This window comes from Aquarana catesbeiana, linkage group LG02 (genome assembly GCF_042186555.1).
Source record: "Aquarana catesbeiana isolate 2022-GZ linkage group LG02, ASM4218655v1, whole genome shotgun sequence".
NCBI lineage: Eukaryota > Metazoa > Chordata > Amphibia > Anura > Ranidae > Aquarana > Aquarana catesbeiana.
In genome coordinates this window covers 460,473,909-460,497,086 of record NC_133325.1, presented here as the reverse complement: position 1 = coordinate 460,497,086, position 23,178 = coordinate 460,473,909, and the positions used below count along the sequence as shown (strand labels likewise).

Below are 23,178 nucleotides of genomic sequence, written 5' to 3'. Positions count from 1 at the left end.
CACTCCCATTGGTGTGCGCAGCCTATTTTATTAGGGTGTGCACCCCAGAGCACAAACACACATATGTGTATATGAGCAGGGCAGTTGATGGTGTCAGTAGAGCAGAGATTGGTGTCAATAGGGCAGCAGACGGTGTGTCATTAGTTTTTTATTTTTATTATTTTTCACAATATTATTTTTTATTATTTTTTTTACACTTTTTTTTTCACAGCCCTGTTGGGGGGCTTTGGTAAAGTATTGAGTGTAAACAGACCCCTGATGTCTCACTTTTGAGACAGAGAAAGGGACTGTGGACAAAGATTCTCCAGTCCCTTTCTCTGCAGCCTCAGCTGCACTGGACAGTGAACAAATGGGGAGTGCTCTGTGCTGCGTGGCTTCCTGTTCATTCACAAACTAAGACAAAGTTAACATAGTTTACTATGCTTCAATTTGGAATGAACACAGGAGCAATCTGTACTGATCACTCACTGTGTTTCCTCGGAAAGGGAAGGGGATGATAAATGAAATATTTACCGGCCCCTTTCCCCACTCTCCATCCTGAAACAGCAGCTGGTGAGAGCCGCCTCTCCTCACACGCTGTCAGTGTGAGGAGAGGAAAGCCGATAACTGGCATTTTCTTGTTTACATGTGATCAGCTGTGATTGGACACAGCTCATCACATGGGTAAAGAGCCACGTCATCGGCTCTTTACCGAGACCGTGCTTGCACGCCTGCGGAGATTGGGACAACGTCAGAACAATAGAACCAACCCGCAGCCGTCATTTCCCTATACGGCAGGCTGGAGGTGGTTAATAACATTCAATTACAATATGACCTGTGTAGCAATTAGAGTTGCCACCTCATCCCTTTAAACCAGAACACATATGAATGACACAGGTTCTGAGGCTAATTTAATGCAGATAAGGCACTAAGTGAGTTTAATTACCACCTTAATCAGCCAAAGAACCTGTGTAATTCATATGTGTTCGGGTTTAAAGGGATGAGGTGGCAACTCTAGTAGCAATTGTATATGCTTTTTTATTATTTGCTATTTTTCCCACAAAAGAAAGTGGAGCTACCCTTCAAAATGTCATTAGTGAGTTAATAAGGAGGGAGGGAAAAACCAGGGAAAAAAACCCATCAGATTAAACTTCAGTTTTAAAGACAAGGCACAATTTGTTAGTTCTGGTTTTTCTAATGTCAACACTGTTATGTAAATCAACAGAGAAGAATTAATCAAGCTAATTAAAGACAGAAATAGATGTCTAGCTAGTGCAAGCCATTTGTATAGTAGCAGTATATCCTCCTTACTCATAATGTCCTTAGACCTACAGTAGATATTCATACCTCCCAACTGTCCCTGATTTTGAGGGACTGTCCCTGATTTGAAACAATGTCCCTCTGTCCCTCATTCTTACTTAACTGTCCCTCATTTTGGCCTGATCTATATAGTTTCCAGCACTAAACCTTTCGTCTGATTTCTAAATTTGCTATATTTGTAAATTCCAAAAGCCAATATAAAGGAATAGCAGTGGTAAAAAAAAAAAGCACTTGTGGGTTTGACCAATCTTGTTTTTTTGTACAATTCTCCTTTAAGGGGGCGTGTCAAGGGGTGTTCCCTATGCCTGCATACTTTTGCTGATAGGTGTCCCTCCTTCCCATCTCAAAAAGTTGTGAGGTATGGATGTTAGTTATAATCCTCTGTCTAGAAGCATTTTTTTCAGTGCAGATTCAACTTTACACCCAATAGCTTGTTTTCATTGAATATTTGGCAATCCTTTTCTTCCACAGGGTAACATAATTAGTTACAGTGATGTTTGATAATTCAAAATTTTCAATGTGAGCTTACCAAAGGCACCAATCTCACTAACTTTCAGTAGTGTAACTGAAGAGGAACTCCTCTCAGATTTGTGTCTGCCTGGATATGACATGATGAGTGTTTCCCCTCCCAGCCAGGTAGCAGTGCTTAGCCTCCCCAGGCCATCCAGTTCTCTGCCCTGTGCACTCCCATTTGCTTCTTCATCCCCACTTGCAGGTCACCTCCCCATCCCAAAAGTATAACGCACCCTGCCTTGTGCACTCCCTCACTCCCTTTACTTCCCCATCCCCACTTGCAGGTCATCTCCCCATCCCCACTTGCAGGTCAGCTCCGTACCAATCTCACTAACTTTCAGTAGTGTAACTGAGCTGCTAGAAATTGCCCATGTAGCCCCAGCCTAATGCTCCATATCATCCAGAAAAATCATATTGCCTAAAACACTTTGGGGAATATTTACAGTGGGAATGAATATATAGAGCTTTGTGCAAACGTTTTTTCTCCTCTGAATGCCAGAACTCCTGGCAGGAGAAAAGATGCTTAAAAATATTCCTAAAGCCATTTGTTGCACACACATTAAGGCATGCCAAGCGTTTAAATGTTAATGGACTCCATTGGCCAGAATATATATATATATATATATATATATATATATATATGATTCTAGGCATTGGAATGCATTAACATTCAAACTCCTAAACACATCTAATGTATAGTTGCGTTTAGATTCGTTTAGGCACTTTTAGATGTGTTTGAACCTTAATGCACACTCTGCATTTTTTTCTGCTCTTCAGCTACTCTCCTAAACATGCTTTTGATGTTTTTTTTCAGGCTGTAAATATTCCCCTTTTAATACGCCTATAAACACCTAATGTATGTGTGCTGCACAGACACATAGGCTGACATAGGGGTGCTTTTATAGGCTGAAAAAAATGTCAAATGCCTGTAAAAGCGGCTTTTTTTTAAAGCCCAGAGTGCACGAGGCCTTACAGTTATAAAGTTCATATAAAGCTTATAAAGTTATAACATAATATACATTTACCAAGCATTTACTGCAGGTGAATCCATCACAGTAATTTAAAATACATGCACCAGGAAGATAGACCTGCAGCAAATGTTTGTTGAATGCCACATTCACTGCTTTATAAGTATACCTTACAGACAGATTTCAATTAACAATATAATTTATAGATCTTACCTCTTTTTCATAGACAAACAGGACAATAGCCATAACAACTTCGATCAATAGAATCAGAAGAAGCAAAATAAAGAACTAAAAGGAGCAAAAAGAAAATTTACTTACAGCGGATCTTCACTGCATCTGAGCACCGCAAACCAAAAATACCATTTAATTCATTTTTTAATATTATAAGTACATTTTTTTTGTCGAGAAATCACTTCACTGAAAAACAACTCCCTAGCATTTCTGGCTTTGTCCAAATGATTAATGTAGCATTCACTTCCTGAAATACTTATTTCAGCAGGGCTGGTGCAAATCAAATGCAGCCTTACCAGTGCCATCAAATGCAGTCTCACAAATGCCCATCAAATGCAGCCTACCAGCGCCCATAAATGCAGCCTACCAGCACTCATCAATGCAGCCTACCAGTGCCCATCAATGAATGTTTGCTTGCTTCCATTCATTCAGGAGTCGGGACACAGACACAGTCCTCCGCCTATGTGCGAACGGAGTGGTGGCTGCCTGCTGACGCTGAGACTTAGTTGCTTGCTGCAGAGAGAAAAGAGTAGGAACACCAGTGGCCAGGCGCCCTAGGCAGCAGTGCGCCCTAAGCGGCTGCCTAGTTTGCCTAGTGCTACCATCGGCCCTGGTCCTCAGCTCAAGCATGCATGCAGGGGGGTGTGCTTAGCTGATAAAACCCCTCCTCCTCTCCTGAAGACTCCTGGGATGTATGAAATTTGCCTAAGCAAGAAACCAGGAAGTAACTGAAGAAGTGTAGCAAAAAAAGTAAAACAAGTAAATATGATATACTTTCGTATGTATTTACTATTGCTAGCAGCATGAGGACTACAAATATTCAATGTTGATTGAGAGAGTGAAATCCCACTTTAAATTATTACCTTTGTTATGGTAAAGACACGGGCTAAAATAATTTTAAGTTCTCTCTTGTTTATAAATTGAACTAGTGTTGTAAAATTACAGTGGTCTTCATATTACCAATATGATACCCAGTAAAAGAATGTAGGCATTTTGACCAACAGTTGTGCAAAGTAATATTTGGAATGCATAGAACAAAAAAGATAGTTTCCCTACTATTCATTAATCCAAATGGTCAGTGCAATATTTTTTGTAATTTTGGATTTGGCGTGTAGAAGAGTTAATGTTTCTGTCAGCTTTTTATTTGTGTCTGTGGTTTTTTCCTCCCTTTTTATCCATGGGATATCCATAGAAAAGATAGTAAGTATGGCAGTCACCAGGATAGAACGGCATCGACAGCAATAAAAAAATTGTCAAAAAATGTAATCCACACTCTACTAAAAATATGTATTTTTTGTCTATGAGCCCCTACTGGGGAGATTTCCCATCACTTCCTGTGCTTACAGAAGAAAGCTACCTAACAGGCACATATATGGTAATAAAGAAAACTGACAGAGGCTGTAACCGTCTCCAAAATGAAATAAAATAACTACATTAATCAAATGTTTAGGTTTCTTATAGACTCTGTGTAGAAGACAAGCCGTTTAACTATCTCCAACTCCCCGAGATAGATTTACTTCCCATCTGGTACTGAATATTTCTGTTCAATGCTTGTCTTCTGAAAAAATACAACTTTAATTAAGGGAATATGATCTATAAGGCACTGTTAATTTTGATATCAAATTTTGATGTAATTTAGTCAAAGTCTTTTGACTTAAAGTGGAGTTCCACCCAAAAGTGGAACTTCCACTCATTAGATTCCTCCCCCCCTCCGGTGACACAGTTGGCACCTTTCAGGGGGGAGGGGGGTACGGATACCTGTATATTACAGGTATCTGTACCCACTTCCGGCGTAGATAGCCGCAGAATCTGCGGGTATTTACGCCACATCCTGTTCCCCCCCCCGCTGCCTGCTGGGAAACACACGGGTCCCAGAGGCAGCAGGGACCATTCGTATTGCGCTGCGCGACTCGCGCATGCGCAGTAGGGAACCGGAAAGTGAAGCCGCACGGCTTCACTTCCTGATTCCCTTACCGAAGATGGAGGCGGCAGCACCCGAGGACGGAGAGACGCTTCGGCCTCGGGTGCCGACATCGCGGGCGCCCTGGACAGGTAAGTGTCCATGTTTTAAAAGTCAGCAGCTGCAGTATTTGTAGCTGCTGACTTTTAAAAAAATTTTTTTCGGTGCCGCTCCGCTTTAAATGCCATTTTAGTTTTAGTCGTATTTTAGTCATCTGAATTGTTTTAGATGTATTTTAGTTGACTAAAATCTCCAGTACCTACCCCAACTTCTGCTTTCCTCGAAGCTCCGCCTGTCTGTTAAAGCCCTAGCCCCCTGACTCTATCGGAAAGCTGTATTGGCTGAGAGACACAGGCTCCCTCTGTCTGCCTGCTGCCTGGGAGTTCTGGAACAATGCCCTGCAAACCACAGAAGAGGAACTCCTCTGTCAGATTTGTGTCTGCCTGTATATGACGTGATGAGTGTTTCCCCTCCCAGCAAGGTAACAGTGCTTAGCCTCCCCAGGCCATCCAGTTCTCTGCCCTGTGCACTCCCATTTGCTTCCTCATCCCCACTTGCAGGTCACCTCCCCATCCCAAAAGTATAATGCACCCTGCCTTGTGCACTCCCTCACTCCCTTTACTTCCCCATCCCCACTTGCAGGTCAGCTCCCCATCCCCAAAGTATAATGCACCCTGCCCTGTGCACTTCCTCACTCCCTTTACTTCCCCATCCCTACTTGCAGGTCACCTCCCCATCCTCAAAGTATAACGCATCCTGCCCTTTGCACTCCCTCACTCCAATTTAATTCCCCATCCCCTCTTGCAGGTCATCTCCCCATCCCCAAAGTATAATGCACACTGCCCTGTGCACTCCCTCACTCCCTTTACTTCCCCATCCCCACTTGCAGGTCACCTCCCTATCCTCAAAGTATAATGCACCCTGACCTGTGCACTCCCTCACTCCCTTTACTTCCCCATCCCCACTTGCAGGTCATCTCCCCATCCCCAAAGTATAATGCACACTGCCCTGTGCACTGCCATTTACTTCCCCATCCCCACTTGCATGTCACCTCCCCACCCCCAAAGTATAATGCACCCTGCCTTGTGCACTCCCTCACTCCCATTTACTTCCCCATCCCCACTTGAAGGTCACCTCCCCATCCCCAAAGTATAATTCAGCTTGCTATGAGGGCACCCGAGCCGAGTCACAGCTTTGTGTGTCAATTCAGACACAAAGCCCTGACCCAGCTCCACCCCCTCTCTCTTCTGATTGGCTAATTGACTTTTATTGACAGCCACGGGAGCCATTGGAGCCACTGCTGTGTCTCAGCCAATCAGGAAGAGAGTCCCGGATGGCTAATACACTCGTGGACATCGCTGGAGAGAGATGGGGCTCAGGTAAGTAATTGGGGGGAGCTGGGGAGGCTGCTACACACAGAAGGTTTTTTTATCTTAATACTTTGATTGAATTAAGATAAAAAACCTGCCTTTACAACTCCTTTAAACATTGCATTACAATTTAACTAAACCCATTCAATTTTAGTTGACTAAAATGTACTAAATTAATGTACTAAACGGCTAAATTAAAATTGGTATTGATTTTCATCATAGTTTTCGTCAATTGACTTAATTCTAACTTTAATTTTGTTTAGTTTTCATCACTTAAAACATGCAGCTGACGAAAACTATGCCGAAAATATTTTCGTCCACAAAATGAACACTGCTTTACGGTCTGTCATTGTGCCCAAGAGTGATTGTAAGGGCTTCCCAAATTTGTTCTGGTAGCAAAACAACTCCTTCCCCCTGCAAATATTGATGCTCTCTTTGGCATCCTGGGATAACCTTCAGAAAGAAAAGTCAATACTCACAGTGAGAAGTAGGCACTTATTCTCCTTAATCGCTCCCATGCATCCTACAAATCCAAATACCATTATAACACATCCAAAAAAAATTAAGATATTGCCAGTTGTGAGAGATGGAATGTTTGGAAATAGGCTCCCATAGATGTTATGAACGACAAAGTAGATTCCAATAGCTATGACAGAGCATCCAATTGCCTGTAAAAAATAGAAACAAGACATCATAAGACCATTAAAGTATTGTTTGTAATACGTTAAAACTTCATTCATAAAAATAACAAGCTGTTATTAGAAAGTTGCCAGACATGCACTTTGTAGATGTAAAAATATATATCAAATGGGAAATGGGCATAGATGATGGCCTCTACCATGGTTGCACAAGACTATATAGTCATAGGAAGCCACTGGGCAATGCACAGGTTGCCTTTACTTGTTTGCATAGAAATCAACACTTATTTGCTTTAGAACTGGATATCAACTCAATCGAAATGCAAAAACAACTCCAAGCTGCTCAAAAGGAGATTCCTTTGCTACGAGCTGCCATGCTGTGCCATGCTGTGCAATGCAGGGTAATGAGTTGCACTGTGTAACAATGCATATATGCTGCATTTTTATGCAGCACACACCACGGCACTTGTATGGGGTGAACAGGGCACATAGATAACAATTGATTTCTATGTGCACATGCCTTCAGCCAGCATTGATCTATGCCAGTGGTTCTCAACCTGGGGGTCAAATGGCGATTTGCCAGGGGTCACCAAATCATGGGCTGTTCCTGAAGCCTGCATCGCTCTCCCAGCCTTTTCGCGGCTGCCCAGCAGGGCTGTCCATGGAGCCTGTGGCCACCCAGATGGGCTGTTCCTGCAGGCCGCCCACTTAGCCTCTTCACAGCCGCCCATTCAGTTCACAGCATGGCTGGGGGCAGACACTAGAGGTCAGCTGGCTGGTGAAGAATGTGAAATGAGAGGGGCTGGAGGAGACCCTATCTCCTGATGTTGGCACAGGTGTCACAGCTGTGAGACACCACAAAGTTGGAAGACCTAGTGAGTAACACTACCTGTGATTATAGTTGCCATTAAAAGTCCCCACTACAGTTCTCAGATCAGCAGAGGACCTTGATCAAGAGTACCCAATTTGGCTGATCATAACTCCCCCCAGCACTGCCACTGATCCCACCCAACACCAGCATTGCCACTGATCTCCGCCCCCCCCCCCCAGCACTGCCACTCATCCCAACTCCCCACCAGCACTGCCACTCATCCCATCCCCCCACCCTCCCACCAAGGAATAAGAGAAGGAATGCAAATAGAGAATACGTGGAAGGGAGAGGAAAAGAGGGGGAGGAACAAAGAAAAAGGGAGAGAAAAAATAAGAGAAACAACAAGTAAGATGGCTAGCAAGAGGGATGGGGAAAAAAACAAGAAATTAGGATAGAGAGAGATAAAAGGGAAAGAAAGGAGAACAATAAGTGTGAAAGAGTGGTATATCCTAAAATGTACGATAAGGGGCTTTAATACTGTATGAGTGGAAGGGACTCAGGGAGCGCTAAATGTCCGTGGGTTAGGGGCGCAAATTACTTGTCTTGCCTTGGGTGCTGACAACCCACACTACGAAAATAAGTTTACTGTTAGGGGTCCCCACAACTTGGGAAATTTTATCAAGGGGTCACGGTACTAGAAAGGTTGAGAACTACTGCTCTATTCAGATCAATGCAGTTCAACAGACATGGTGCGAATATACATTCAAGAAATTATAGTCTTATAATTCAAAATACATTCAAGATATTGTAGTTTTATATTTAATACTTGCTTGAGATCTGTGCTCATGAGAACTTCAACTAAGCACATTCAGACTAAAAATCTATTATCATTAACCGGTTAGCCTACATTTATTAATAAAAAAACAACTGCATACAATACTGGGAGGAATTACTTACCCAAAACAATAAATTGAAGATAAACAGCATATACTTGAGCACTTTGATACACTTGCTCATTTTTGTAGTTTTTAGGTCTGAAAATATAAGGAACATAATGTTTTAGTGCTTAGCATTCATTTGAAATATAGCATATAACAATGTATTAATAGAGTATAACATAATATCCATTTGACTTTGTTTTGACATATTAACTTATGAAAGATTGCGCAAAAGGGTCTTGGTTGTCCTTGAAGGGAAAATACATAATTCTTTATAATCAGAAAAACAGGACTTATCGCTAACATGTCAAACATGCCAGATTCCATTGTACTGTATACAGTATATAACTGACATCATTTATATGTTCACTACTTATTAAAGATGAATTCTAGGGAAACTTGTATATACACAGATGAAATACACACACATAAAGAGCTCTTTTACCTGCCAACCTATTTATATTTGATTTACGGAACTGCCACACAGCATGGCTAGGCTGATAATACCATTTTTTTTTTATTACAGTTTTACGCTGTAGAGGAAATACATTGGTAACTTGTCTCTACCCACAGCCTACTGATTGGACAATGAAAGGGCAGCAACAGACTGATGAGATCATCTCCTTCTCTTATCTCTCCTCCCCTGCAAGCCACCCGCCTGACTCCTAGTCTTTCAGTCTAATCAAAGGTCTCAAACTGGCGGCCCTCCAGCTGTTGCGAAACTACAAGTCCCATCATGCCTCTGCCTGTCATGCTTGTAGCTGTCAGCCTTGCAATGCCTCATGGGACTTGTAGTTTTGCAACAGCTGGAGGGCCGCCAGTTTGAGACCCCTTCTCTACAGTATTGAAGCTTACCATAATATAATACCAAGACAAATTTGGGTACTTACACTAGCTGCAATAAAAAAATACATTTAATTATGTATTAACAAGTACCTAGCTGCACTAATTCACGTTTTTTATATCTGCCTGGAGTTCAGCTTTATTATTCTTTCTATGCTCCATGCTGACAATTTCTTCCATTTTCTTTTATTCATGAGGAGAAAGGAGGGAGAGAAAAAGACAGGGGTTTGGACTCACTGTTCCTTTCCTTCTCAATTGATCAACTTCAACTTGCAGCAAAGATATCGTTTTTTTTTTTTTTGGGACTGTTATCTCTTTATTTTCACCTAGTAATCAAGCCAGTAACACACTTCCTCTCGTAGGGTGTCTCCACTCAATTGGAGGAGCAATGGGGACACCTTGGGACAGCATCATGGGAAATCTAGGAAGGGGGTAATGTTAGATGCACTAGTAGAATTAAATGGACTTGACTAACAAGTCAAACTCTAGCTAACACTTTAAGTAGCTACAGAAAAATTGTTTTACTTTTGGAATAAAGGTTTTACACAAAATATTAAAAGCTGGCCCTTGTAAGCACCCCTGTCAGTGTTAAATGGTTTGTCTCCACCTTGGTGGCCAGTTCTCTCCTGTATGTGGTGGCATGTTGAAGAAGCAGGCTTAGGGTGGTCGACACCAACAGACTCAAACTGATTTGCAAGGCCAGTGATGTTGTTGGATTGGAGCTGGAGTCTTGAAGAACAGTGTTAGAGAGGAGAATGTTGTCCAAGGTACGTTCAATCTTGGACAACTCCTCCCACCCACTCCACAATATGCTGGTCAGTCTGAGGAGTACCTTCAGTGACAGCTTGCTACAACCATGATGCACCACAGAGCGACACAGGAAATCATTTTTGCTTGTGGTCATCAAATGATATAATTCTCTGTGAGTGGTGGTTGTGAGGATTTAATCTGGTTTATGAACCAGATTTTTATGTAGTTTTTATATTGTTTTGGAAATAAGTTAACTATGTGTAATGATTTTTGGGTAATGTTAGAGAAAGGGGTGTAAAATTTGAATTTTGGTAGTTTGATTTTTTTGTTATTTTTCAATCTATTTATTATTATTATTATTTATTTATTTATTTATTTATTATGTCATGTTTTAATAGGATGGTATGGTTTATTACAGTATAGTAATAATTTTATTTTTAATAGTTTTATTTGGTGTTAATTTGCTGTTATTGGTAATTTTATTGTTGTTATAGTTTCCATTCGTTACTGTAATTTTGTGTTGTCTTTGTTGAATGTAACTGCATTCTAATAGTTTCCCTTTGGGATTAATAAAGTATTCTGAATCTGAGTCTGAATCTGAACAACTGCTACTTTGGATGAGTTGAGGAAAGTGGAAAGATAGCGGTGGACCGTAGCGTTATCTTATTGGTATTGTTATCTTAGGCTCCGTTCACATCTAGGTGTTTTTGGGCATTTTTCTGCTCTAAGCATGAGCTCTAAAAACGCCCAACGAGACAAATTCCATTTATTTCAATGGCCCCTGTTCACATCTGAGCGTTCTGTCGCCTAAAGCAAAGTGCCTGTCGCTCAAAAAAGTACAGGATCTTCTTTTTTGGCAGATTACAGGCGTTTTACTGCTTTTACATTGGTGACCTTTTAACCTTGAAAACACCTGTACAAAAACGCTGCAAAACTCTGCAAAAACACCCAGAAAAACGCCCCAAAAAACGCCTGTAAAATAGGTATTGATGTTGATGTAAATGATCTGGTTCCTGGGCAGGCAGCTTCTACACCCCAGAAGATCTCCACAGTATGCTTGGCTTGTAGTGTAATGTATTGAGAATTGAAATTGAAGTGCCACACCACTGCTAAGAGGTCCAGATACAACTTTATTTCGTTAAGGTAGGGGTACAATCCAAAAAAGTAGCCAATGCATTTCAGGGGTTCAAGCGCTACCTTCATCAGGGCTTTACTGGCAACAATGTGAACAAAGCAGAAGTATACTGGACCTACAATAGTATTTTATCCAGTGTGAAAAATAAGCACAGGCCTTAACAGCAGCTTGTTTGGCTACTTGTTTTTATGATTGTACCCCTGACTTTTAATGGAATAAAGTTGTATCTGGACCTCTTAGCATATGCTACTTTCCATGGACAGCTTTGTTTGCTGTCGCTTATGCGCGCTTACAACTCATCCAAAACACGGCGGCAAGACTACTAACAGGGAAAAAACCCTGGGAATCCATCTCCCCTTCCCTGAGGAGCCTACATTGGCTAACTGTAAAGAATCAAATCACTTTCAAGACCCTCTGCCTCACCCACAAATGCATACAAGGAAACGCTCCTCAATACCTATGCGAGAAAATAAAATGCTACACACCCAATCGCAGTCTTTGATCTCCTAACCAAAACCCCCTCCTTATTCCCAAACCCCGCTACAAAACAAAGGGAGAACGAAGATTCGCAGTCCAAGGACCACGGCCACTCTACCGACTTACATCCGAATGTAAGAAAACCATCAGGCCTTCAGAAAAAAACTCAAGACCTACCTCTTCTAAGAAGCTGGACAACACAGGACGGATCTAGGGCCTTGAGGCGATTCAGTTCGCATTTGCAGCGCTATACAAATCATTCATTCATTCATTAATTCATTCATTCATTCAAAGGAAGTTGAAAGATAACAGCCTTACTGGCCAGATCACCAGGTAAAAATATAGGTAAAAAACAGAATACAACCACCACATCTAAGTAAGCTGCAATATAATACATGTTTGTTTTTTGTTTTGTTTTTTGTTGCATAAACATTTTATACGAACAAGGAAGTACAGTAGGAAAATTCCACGTATAGTACATAATCATGTTGTAACATCAACAATTCCTATAAGGAAGTGTGGGTGATTAAACTTAGTCACCAAAGAAGACGAAGAACCAAAGAAGAATCTGCATCTAGTAATAGCATATAAATTGTAAATATGTACTTAAGTAACCAGTATAATAGCAGACCTATAGGGTTTGAAAATCACATAAACAACGTACAAAGGGGCTAATATTTAGGTCTTGATCCATCCCTTCCCTTCCATGTGCCGCAAACACAAAGGAGGCTGAGGGCACAGAGGGATAAGAGAGCCATTTCCAACAACAAATATTTCCAAAAGGTTAGCCTGTGGTAAAGATCTTACCAAGTTTTAAAAAGAAGAGGTAAAAGTGTGAAAAAAAAAACGAAAAGGTGGTGAAAAAAAAAAAAAAAAAAAAAGGTAAGAGAGGGGAGGAAAAGCGGGGAGGGGGAGTGGGGGATTCTGCCAACTGCCCTTTCTGTCGCTGTCTGAAAAAATTGTATCTAATGCCGCGTACACACGGTCGGACTTTACGGTAGACTTTGCCCGGCGGACTTTTCGACGTACTTTACGACGGACTTTCTGAATGAACGGACTTGCCTACACACAATCCACCAAAGTCTGTCGAATTAGTACGTGATGACGTACGACCGGACTAAAATAAGGAAGTTCATAGCCAGTAGCCAATAGCTGCCCTAGCGTGGCTTTTTATCCGTCAGACTAGCATACAGACGAGCGGACTTTTCGACCGGACTCGAGGTCGACGGATAGATTTAAAACATGTTTTTACAACTTTTGAGCAAACAAAGTCCGCTGGAGCCCACACACGATTGAATTGTCCGACGAAATCCCGTCCGCCGGGCAAAGTCTGCCGTAAAGTCCGCTCGTGTGTACGCGGCATTAGAATATCAGGCCCCTGGCGTGACGTAAAGGTATGAAGATATGAAATGTAAAAAGAGGATCCAACAGCACTTTATGAACCCAAATACATGTTTGATTTTATGTTTAGTATTGCTTTAAATGTGTGACCATTGTGGCAATGTCAACCAAACAAAAAGGAAAAGAAAATATTTGAAAGCCAGTAGCCACAATTTATATTTCATTACAGTATAATATATTTTATTAAAGTGTATCTAAAGCTATTTTTACATTTTGAATATCGCAGTGAAGGGTTAGAAAACCTGTCAGGTTTTTATTACCATCGGTTTTTCCAATGGGGTGATTTACTCTCTCGTTGTCCTAATAACCATTGTCATTGGTGGTCAGTAAAATCAAAATAGATGGAACTCACTTGTTCTTGTGATAACTGCCTGAATTCTCTTATGCCGTGTACACACGGTCGGACTTTTCAGCAACAAAAGTCCGACGGCCTGTCCGACAGACTTTCGATGGACTTTTAGCGGACTTCAGATGGACTTTCTAATGAACGGACTTGCCTACAAACGATTACACCAAAGTCCGACGGATTCGTACGTGATGACGTACACTGGACTAAAATAAAGAAGTTGATAGCCAGTAGCCAATAGCTGCCCTAGCGTCAGTTTTTGTCCGTCGGACTAGCATACAGGCGAGCGGATTTCTGGGTCCGCCGGAGTTACGACATAAAGATTTGAAGCATGTTCCAAATCTAAAGTACATCAGATTTGCGACTGGAAAAGTCAGTTGAAGGTCCGATGAAGCCCACACACGATCGGATTGTCCGCCGGACCAGTCCGGTCGAAAAGTCTGACCGTGTGTACGCTGCATTAGGTTACATTTACAACTGAGCGTAGCATCTTTGAGCATTTTTCTGGCATTTTTTTTAAGGATTTTAGTGCGTTTTTGTATGTGATTTGGGTGTTTTTATACAGTATTTTCGAGCTTTTGCTTTTTTTTTATTAGCCAATAGTGAAAACTATCATCTGTTGCATAGTTTGTTGCTAGGTTGTTCAGCTTTTTTAGCTTTTTCATCAGATTTTATTTCTTTTTTTATCATTATTATTCATTTATTACTATTTTTTTTTGTTAGGGTAAGGGGTTAAAGTAAGGCCTCATGTACACTGCTGCTGGTAAACAAACATTTAGGAGCAGTTGGGAATTTTTTTCAGCTGTCCCTGAACTCTCCTCTATGTTATCTTATCAGTAAATGTACATGGGGTAGTTTATAGTAGTTTCTAGACAGTTGAGTTTAGAATCATTTTTTGGAAAGCAAAAAAATGCGCTCAGGATGGATGTTCAGAGGTATTTGAAACGCCAAATGCCTGTAACAGCTTGTAAAAGCGGTAACTTGCGTTTAGCCATGTTTCGTTTACAGTCGTTTTTTCATTTTAGACTATTTGAAAAAAACAAAAACGCTTCTAAACGCAAACACGGCTAAACGCGGCATGCAAACGTGGCAAAACGGACATTTTTAAATGTCTGTTACTATCTGTCAGGTTAAATCGTTCAGGAGAGGTTGTAAAATGTCCCGTGTACATTAAGCCTTAAGGTTAGGTTAGAATTAGGATTAGGGGTTGGGGTTAGGGGGTTGTTTATTATTTATTTTGCTAGGGTTAGCGTGTTAATAATGCTACTACTACTACTACTACTACTACTAATAATAATAATAAATGAATAAATTAATGTAAAATAAATACACAAATAAATAAAAATAATCATAAATAAATAAATACAATAAATGAATACTTCGTATTAATAAATAAATATTTATTTGCTAACCTTAACCCCTAACCCTTAAAAAAAAATACAAATAATAATAATAAAAATAAAAAAAAATAATAAATAACTAAATACCCTAACCTTAACACAAAAAAAAAATAATAATAATAATAATAATTAATATTATTATTAATAATGTATTGTTTTGTTTGGGTGTGGGTATTTATTATTTTATTATTATTATTAATAATAATAATAATAATAATAATAATAATTTATTTAATACTTTTTTTAAGGTTAGGGGTTATTTATTTTTTATTTCTTTCTTTCTTATAATATATTATTATTAGTCATGATGATTTATAGTTATTTGTGTATTTATTTTAAATTAATTTATTCATATATTATTACACTTTTTTTTTTACATTTTCTAATTTGAGCAGAAATCGCAAACAAAAAAGTGCGTCAAAATGCGCGAATGTGCACAAAAACTTGCAAATTGCACGTTTCCATGAATTTCTATGGGAATAAAGACGCAACAAAAATGCGCATATCTGCCCAATTTAAGCTAAAAAAAAGCTCCAGATCTTTTTGGAGCTTCAGGCCCCTTTCACACTTATACAACTTCAAAGTCGCGCGATTTTACCACGATTTCGCGGCCGATATTGTGCTGCGCTTTTATCGTGATTTTGCCACGATTTTGCCGCGATTTGGGAGCAGTACTACTTTGTACGACTTTGCCACAACTTTGGCATTAACCATTCTCAGCTTGTGATTACAAAGTAGTGCTGAAATCGTGTCTATATTATTCAGGTACGATTTGCATGCTACTTGAGAGTTTAACATTGAGGTCTATGGAGTACAAATCGTATGGAAGTTGGACCAAAGTAGTGCAGGGACTACTCTGAAGTCGGCACGACTTAAAGTCGTGCCAATATGAATGGTAGTCATTGAAAATCATGGAGAATGACTTGTCAAACGTTTTTGCAGTACAAAATCGTGGGACAACAAGTCGTATAAGTATGAAAGGGGCCTCAGGCGTTTGGCTTCAGGTGATTTGGAGTGGAGATATGAACCATCTCCATAGAAATGGTGAAAGGGGCCTTATAGAGAGATCTCCTTTTACCTTTCATTTTCTGTTGTGTTTTGAGACTAGAATTGAAGAGAAATCTCCCCAAAAGAACACAGACGGGAAACAAGTATTCCTTACTCTAGCATGGCCCTCCAGCTGTTGCGGAACTACATGTCCCATGGGGCATTGTAAAACTCTGACATTCACAGCCATGACTAGGCATGATGGGAATTGTAGTTCCTGAACAAATGGAGGGCCGTAGTTTGAAGACCCCCTTCTCTAGAAGAAACTAAACAAAACATTTTGGCTTTAGATATACTTTAAGCACAATAACCATTCTATAAAAGATAACAGAAGTAACTGGACTCCAAGCACTGGGCACTTTTCGAATGAATAATTGTGGGGGGCACATTGACTAATATGGCTCACAGTGAGCACTGGATAACTGAAAGTCTTGTGAGTGTTTGTGACAAAGTTTTATATCCAATGTTGGCACCATACAAGATATCTTAAAATGTACTGTAACTAAAGGTAAAACTTTTTTTTTTAGTATTGGATGGAGTGAAGAGGGATGACAATACCTGTCAGTTGTTATTGCTGTTTGTGCCCCTGATAGGGAGATTCGCCCTCTCTATCCATTCTGTTTACCATTATCATTGAAAGTGAAAGTGAAAGTAAAAAAAATAAAATCTCACATTTTGGGTTGACATCAGAACAGTAATAGAGGGAAAATCTTCTAATAGGGAAACTAGTGCTAGTGACCCTTTTGACACCTCAGGATTCCCCCATGTAAAGGGATTCCTTTCACTTCCTGTTTTGACAATGAGACAGGAAGCGAAGGGAAATTTCCCCAATACAGACGACAAAAAAACTGACAGGGGTTATAACCCTCCTTTACTGTATTAAAAAAAAAAAAAAAAAGTTTTGCCTTTAGTTACACTTTAAGTACTTGAGTCAGCAATATAGTGTAACATACCTCCCAACTTTTTGAGATGGGGATGAGGGACACCTATCAGCAAAAGTATACAGGCATAGGACACACCCCATTGCCATGCCACTTAAAGGAGAATTGTACAAAAAAACAAGATTGGTTGAACCCACAAGTGATTTTTTACCACTACTATTTATTTATATTGGCTTTTGGAATTTACAAATGCAGCAATTTAGAAATCAGATGAAAGGTTTAGCACTGGAAAACACTTTTTGATAGATAGAAAGTGTATTTTATATACATCTATATAGATCAGACCAAAATGAGGGACAAGAGGGACATTGCTCCAAATCAGGGACAGTCCCTAAAAATCAGGGACAGTTGGGAGCTATGGTGTAAGGATTCTTTATAGGAAAATATTTCCTATAAAGTAATTTTAAAAAGTGTTTTATGTGAAGCCTTAAACTTCATAGTAGTTGGGTATATTTGTTGACCTCCCAGATCAATATCTGACAGTGTATGGCCAGCTTTAGGTCATAATTGTGCTGTCCCCCCCTCTACATTGTAAAGCGCTGCGCAAACTGTTGGTACTATATAAATCCTGTATAATAATTATAATAATAATAATTTATAGATTGGTAGATATCTCCTCAAGAATAATGGATGGTGAGATACCAGGATTCCCTTCTATCCAACTCAGTGGGTGAATGTGGCTAATGGGTTGTATTTTTTTCCCCTTTGCGCTGGCGCCTCCTGGCCCTATAAGAGGTTTCAGATGCTGGGAGGCGGGGCAGGGTTTATGATCATGTGACCACTGTGATTGGCTGTCATGGCGGTCACATGATTGGAAAGCTCCTGATCGCAAGTAGCGATCAAGAGCTTTCCGTTAGCCGCCGGTAAATGTGCCGAGACTGCACAGGGCGCATTCTCTCAGCACAGCTGTAATCACACCAATTCACGCAAATTGGGGTTAAGGAGAACTGCTTAATATGGGCTTCTAGGAAGCTCTACCTGACCCAAAAGTTGCCGGAGCGACAATCATAAACAATGTTCCACTTTAACCGCTTCAGCCCTGGAAGATTTTACCCCCTTCCTGACCAGAGCACTCTTTGCGATTCAGCACTGCATTGCTTTAACTGACAATAACGCGGTCGTGCGACGTTGCACCCAAACAAAATTGATGTCCTTTTTTTCCCACAAATAGAGCTCTCTTTTGGTGGTATTTGATCACCTCTGCGGTTTTTTGCGCTATAAACAAAAATAGAGTGAAAATTTTGAAAAAAAAAGCAATATTTTTTACTTTTTGTTATAATAAATATCATAATATATTATATTTTATAATATAAAAAACTATTTTTTCCTCAGTTTAGGCCGATACATATTCTTCTACATATTTTTGGTAAAAAAAATCGCAATAAGCGTATACAGATTGGTTTGCGCAAAAGTTATAGTGTCTACAAAATAGGGGATAGATTTATAGCATTTTTATTATTAATTTTTTTTCATTAGTAATGGCGGTGATCTGTGACTTTTATTGTGACTGCGACATTATGGCGGACACATCGGAGACACGTTTGACACCATTTTGGGACCATTGTCATTTATACAGCGATCAGTGCTATAAAAATGCACTGATTACTGTGAAAATGACACTGGCAGTGAAGGGGTTAAACACTAGGGGGCGATCAAGAGGTTAAGTGTGTCCTAGGGAGTGATTCTAACTTGGGGGGGCTTCCACTGACATGACAGCGATCACTGCCGATGACAGGGAGCAGTAGATCCCTGTCATGTCACTAGGCAAAACGGGGAAATGCCTTGTTTACATAGGCATCTCCCCGTTCTACCTTTCCACATCGCAATCGCGGGCCGCCGGCGAACATTGAGTTTCCGGGACCCACGGGCACGCTCCGGATAGGCGGCAAATTTAAAGGGAAGTACAGGTGCGCCCATTTGCCTACCTGTGCCATTCTGCCAACATACATCTGTGTGCAGCGGTCGGCAAGTGGTTAAAGAGGTACTAAATGAAAACCCAAACATTTATCATATTAAAGCTTACCAATTATTAGATGTGATGGCTGCCTTAGTTTTCTTTTTAGGATTTCCATCCCTTATTTTCACCTGGTGATCAGGCCGGGAAGTCTGTTGTTTTACCAAAAGAACAAGTTCTACAGCATAATGTATCTGTTAAAGGGTTGAGACAAACCATTCAACACTGACAGGGGTGCATACAACGTTGCTGTAACCACTTGTGTGACTGCAGTCTGAGCTGGAGTTTGGCTTCAATTCGTTAGTGTATCTAAATCTGCTAGTGCAATTAGTATTCCCTCCACCCCCCCCCCCAGATTAACAATGCTGCTGTCCAAATGTGCCCCATGTGCGCCTTCATCCACAGTGGGGGCACTCTAATAGGGAGATGTGTTATTGGCCAGATCACTGGGGTAAAACAGAGGGGAAAAAGCCAAAAAAAAAGAAAACAAATGCAACTACCACTTCTAATAATTGGTAAGCTGCAATAAATTACATTTTTGTTTTTGGGTTTTTATACTCCAAGATTGAGCTAACTTCGTATTTTGCAAATCCCTTTTCCCAGACGCCATTAAACCGATGACAAATATGAACAAACAGTGGCTTTCTTTTTGTGTAAGTACAGCAACACTCAATGCAAACAGGACTACACTAAGGAAGTTAGAAGACCAGTGGATGGAGACTGAAGGGCATAGTGGCCACCAGCATTATGAAATGAATTACGTGGTCAGGGGCATGTTTAGGAATGCTTACTTTCTCAGTGCCTGGATAAGTAAACAAACAAGAATACCTTTTTTTAAAGTTAACCACTTGCATACCGGGCCTTTTCTGGCACTCCTGTCCTACATGTAAAAATCATAATTTTTTTGCTAGAAACCCCAAACATTATATATGCGTTTTTAGCAGAGACCCTAGGGAATAAAATGGCAGTCATTGCAACTTTTTATCTCACACAGTATTTACACTTTCCCTTTCATTTTTTTTTAATCACTTTTATTTCTATTACAAGCAATGTAAACATCCCTTGTAATAGGAATAGGGTATGAATAAAAATAAAATTAAGAGTAATATGGCGCTACCTATATAAAATAAACAAACAACAGACCCATATCATTAATGTGGTGTGAGATACCACTAGGTGATGAGATAAATATGTGCAACTAATGAATGTGATAAAAAATAGTAACCACTACTAAACAGCGATCAGCGACAAGCCTAAATCGCTAGAATTGCTATGCAGTAAAAAGGCGACAAGCCTAAATCGCCTATGTATTGAAATGATGCTTGATAAGGGAATGCGGCCATTCTACCATCAATGGCAAGCTGATTTCAGAAACGCGTCGCATTATAGTGACGTCATCACCGGGTGCCACGCTCTGTTTGCTCTGCAAGCCTCGCTGTGATCCTCCACACGGCCAGCCGTGTTACAGCTCAGAGGCTCTCCATACACAAGCGGTGAGCGCCTGCAGTGATGTCCTCCCTCCACCTGCCTTCTGTCCTTTTACTGGGAACTCCTATCCTGACGTCCAGGAAATCGCCAGGACAATATACAGGATATATGTTGGACTGATTACTATAGTCTGCATCCGGTTGCACCAGCTTATTTCCCACCTCTGGACCTGATATCCCCTGCAAGAACCGCTGCGACATGTAGTTCCACTGCTCAGCCAACTGACCTGAATGCAACTTCCTCTGCCCTCATGTGAGTGGATATTGTTGTTTTTAATAAAATTTGTTTGTGATACATATTCAGAGGCGCCCCTTTCCTTGTTATTGTTTTAGCTTGCTGGATCCCGCTTTTGGCTCCATTGGTGGCTGCCCTGACTGACCTTCATTTATACCTCCCATTATACATGCATGAAAATCTGCATTATACATGCATGAAAATCTGCATGCATCTTTCTCATTTTAGGTTTCTGGACTAATCGGTCTTTCTGAAGGTAATTGTGCTTTGCGCCTTTTTACTTGTTTTATGTATTGAAATATGCTACTGTGGTAATATATACCACTACTAATATTATAGAAAAAGCATGTGACAGAAGTGTAATACAATAACCATAAGTGATAATGGCAGTGATAAATACAAGTAACTATATCCAGAAAGAGTGATACTCAAAGACATATACAAATATTCAAAATAAACCCAAAAAACCCCACAAAAACAAAAAGGAACCCAGTCCCAATATACGTGAAAAATAGATGTGAGATATAAATAGGTAGACCAAGTCCAAGTTGTAACATCCAAACTCCTTCAAAGACCAACAAAACAATAGGAATAGGGTATGACAGGCCAAAAAAACGATCTTTGCCTTTCCAGCCGAGTACATGACAGTGTTTACATCTGCTGGGCTGGACTTGATGTCATAACATTGCGTCCTGACCTCCAAAGTTCATGGAGACTGGCATCTGGTCCTCTGTATTCTCTATGGTAAACACCTTCTCCGGCTCGCTGATCGCACGGGCGAGCAGGAGAAGTACTGGAGAGCAGTGGGGAAGGCGACTTGTAAAAACAATCAGGTGGCTGAACTGCTCTATGATTGTTTTTATGGTGTTGAGAATCGATGGCAGAAAAGAATGATATCTGAATGATGCCTGTAGCTGCAGGCATCATTCAGATTGATATTTCCACTCAAAGTCCAGGATGTCATATGACGGCCTTGGGCAGGAAATGCACCTTTAAAAACCTGTAATGATATTTATGCCTGATTCATGCACTGCTTGTAACTCTCAGGCCACTTCAAATACTCAATCAGGCTCAGAAAAAAAAATACATTTTTTTTTATACACTGACACCAGACCAGCTGATAGTAACATAGCTGGCCTCAGTGACATTATGATATATATATATATATATATATATATATATACATACACATGATTGTAAAGGTTTAAAATGGAAATGCACCCAAACCCAACTGAAGGTGCAAGCGGAAACTGAACGCTTTCATTGCTGTAAGCTGCATAGTTTCACTTCTATTTAGCATTTAACCCTAACTCGACAAAAACATATAAATATATCACTGAAGATGTCATGCTGAAAGCCATTGTATATGGTGTTTCCTGTATGTGGTATGTGATTTCCTTGTTAACTTTGTAGAAAAAAAATCTTTTTTTTTTTTTTTTTTTTTTTTAAATGATAAATCAACAAAATGACATCTCTTGTCAAAAGAAATTGCATTTCGAGCGCATGCGCGGCGGTTCCTGACATGGACGCTTAGTCAGGGAGCTCCGTCCCGCTTCAGCAGACAGAGCCTCCACAGCGGCACTCTGACCGGCGATCGACGCCTGGATTTCCCCCCCACGGCCACCGGAAGACTCGGGGACACCCCCGATGTACTCGGGAGCGGTAAAACGAAACTTGAAGCCAGCATTTGAAGCCGCCCTGTCCCACGCTGAGACAGCTAAGATGGCGGCCGCTCCTCATCGCTCTGCAGCTACATACCCTCCCTGTGTCCAGCACGCAGCTTCCCCCTCCCTGCTGCAACAAGACTCCCTCACAGGTAACTTTCTCCTGGATCCAGCTTCTCCAGCATCCACCGCATCTCTCCTAGAACACCCCCTGGCTGGGCTGGAGTATTCCCCCATGGATGCCGCCCCCCCCCCAGGCTCCCCAGCTAATACAGCCCAGGGATTTAGGCCCATTACAGCCGGCCTCTGTAGCTGAAATGTTTGCCAAGTTTGCTGATTTGCTGGACAGAGGACTACACAATACAGCCCTAAAAATCACAAGTGACATTAAAGCGGACCTACAGCACATAGGCACCCGCATGGACCTCATTGAGTCCAACCTTGACTCCACCATTTCGAGAACAAACCAGAACACTGCTTGTATTCAGACCCTTCAGGAGCAATTAGAGACTGCCAATGCCAAAATTGATGACCTCGAAAACCGAAATCGGAGGTACAACTTTAGAGTCAGGGGGCTCCCTGAATCATATAAGGACATTCCTGAAACTATACAATCTTTTATTAAGGACTTACTCCCAGATACACCTCAACACAGACTGGAGCTGGATAGGGCTCATAGAGCTCTCAGACCTCCTAGAGCGGACGGACTCCCCCGTGATGTTGTGGTGAAACCGCACTTCTTCTCAGTCAAAGAGGAGGTTATGAGGAAA

At 40.8% G+C, this 23,178-nt stretch overlaps 1 protein-coding gene across 1 annotated transcript in view; it reads right to left on the bottom strand.

Annotated features, from left to right (window-relative positions):
• Window positions 1-23,178, bottom strand: part of CD53 (CD53 molecule) — a 66,924-nt gene that overhangs the window by 14,517 nt on the left and 29,229 nt on the right. The window contains exons 2-4 of the mRNA XM_073615661.1: window positions 8,748-8,824; window positions 6,821-7,009; window positions 2,994-3,068 (exon numbers count right to left, since the gene is read on the bottom strand). Coding sequence (XP_073471762.1) covers window positions 2,994-3,068; window positions 6,821-7,009; window positions 8,748-8,807 — 324 coding nt within the window. The 5' untranslated portion in view covers window positions 8,808-8,824. The remainder of the gene's footprint in view (window positions 1-2,993; window positions 3,069-6,820; window positions 7,010-8,747; window positions 8,825-23,178) is intronic.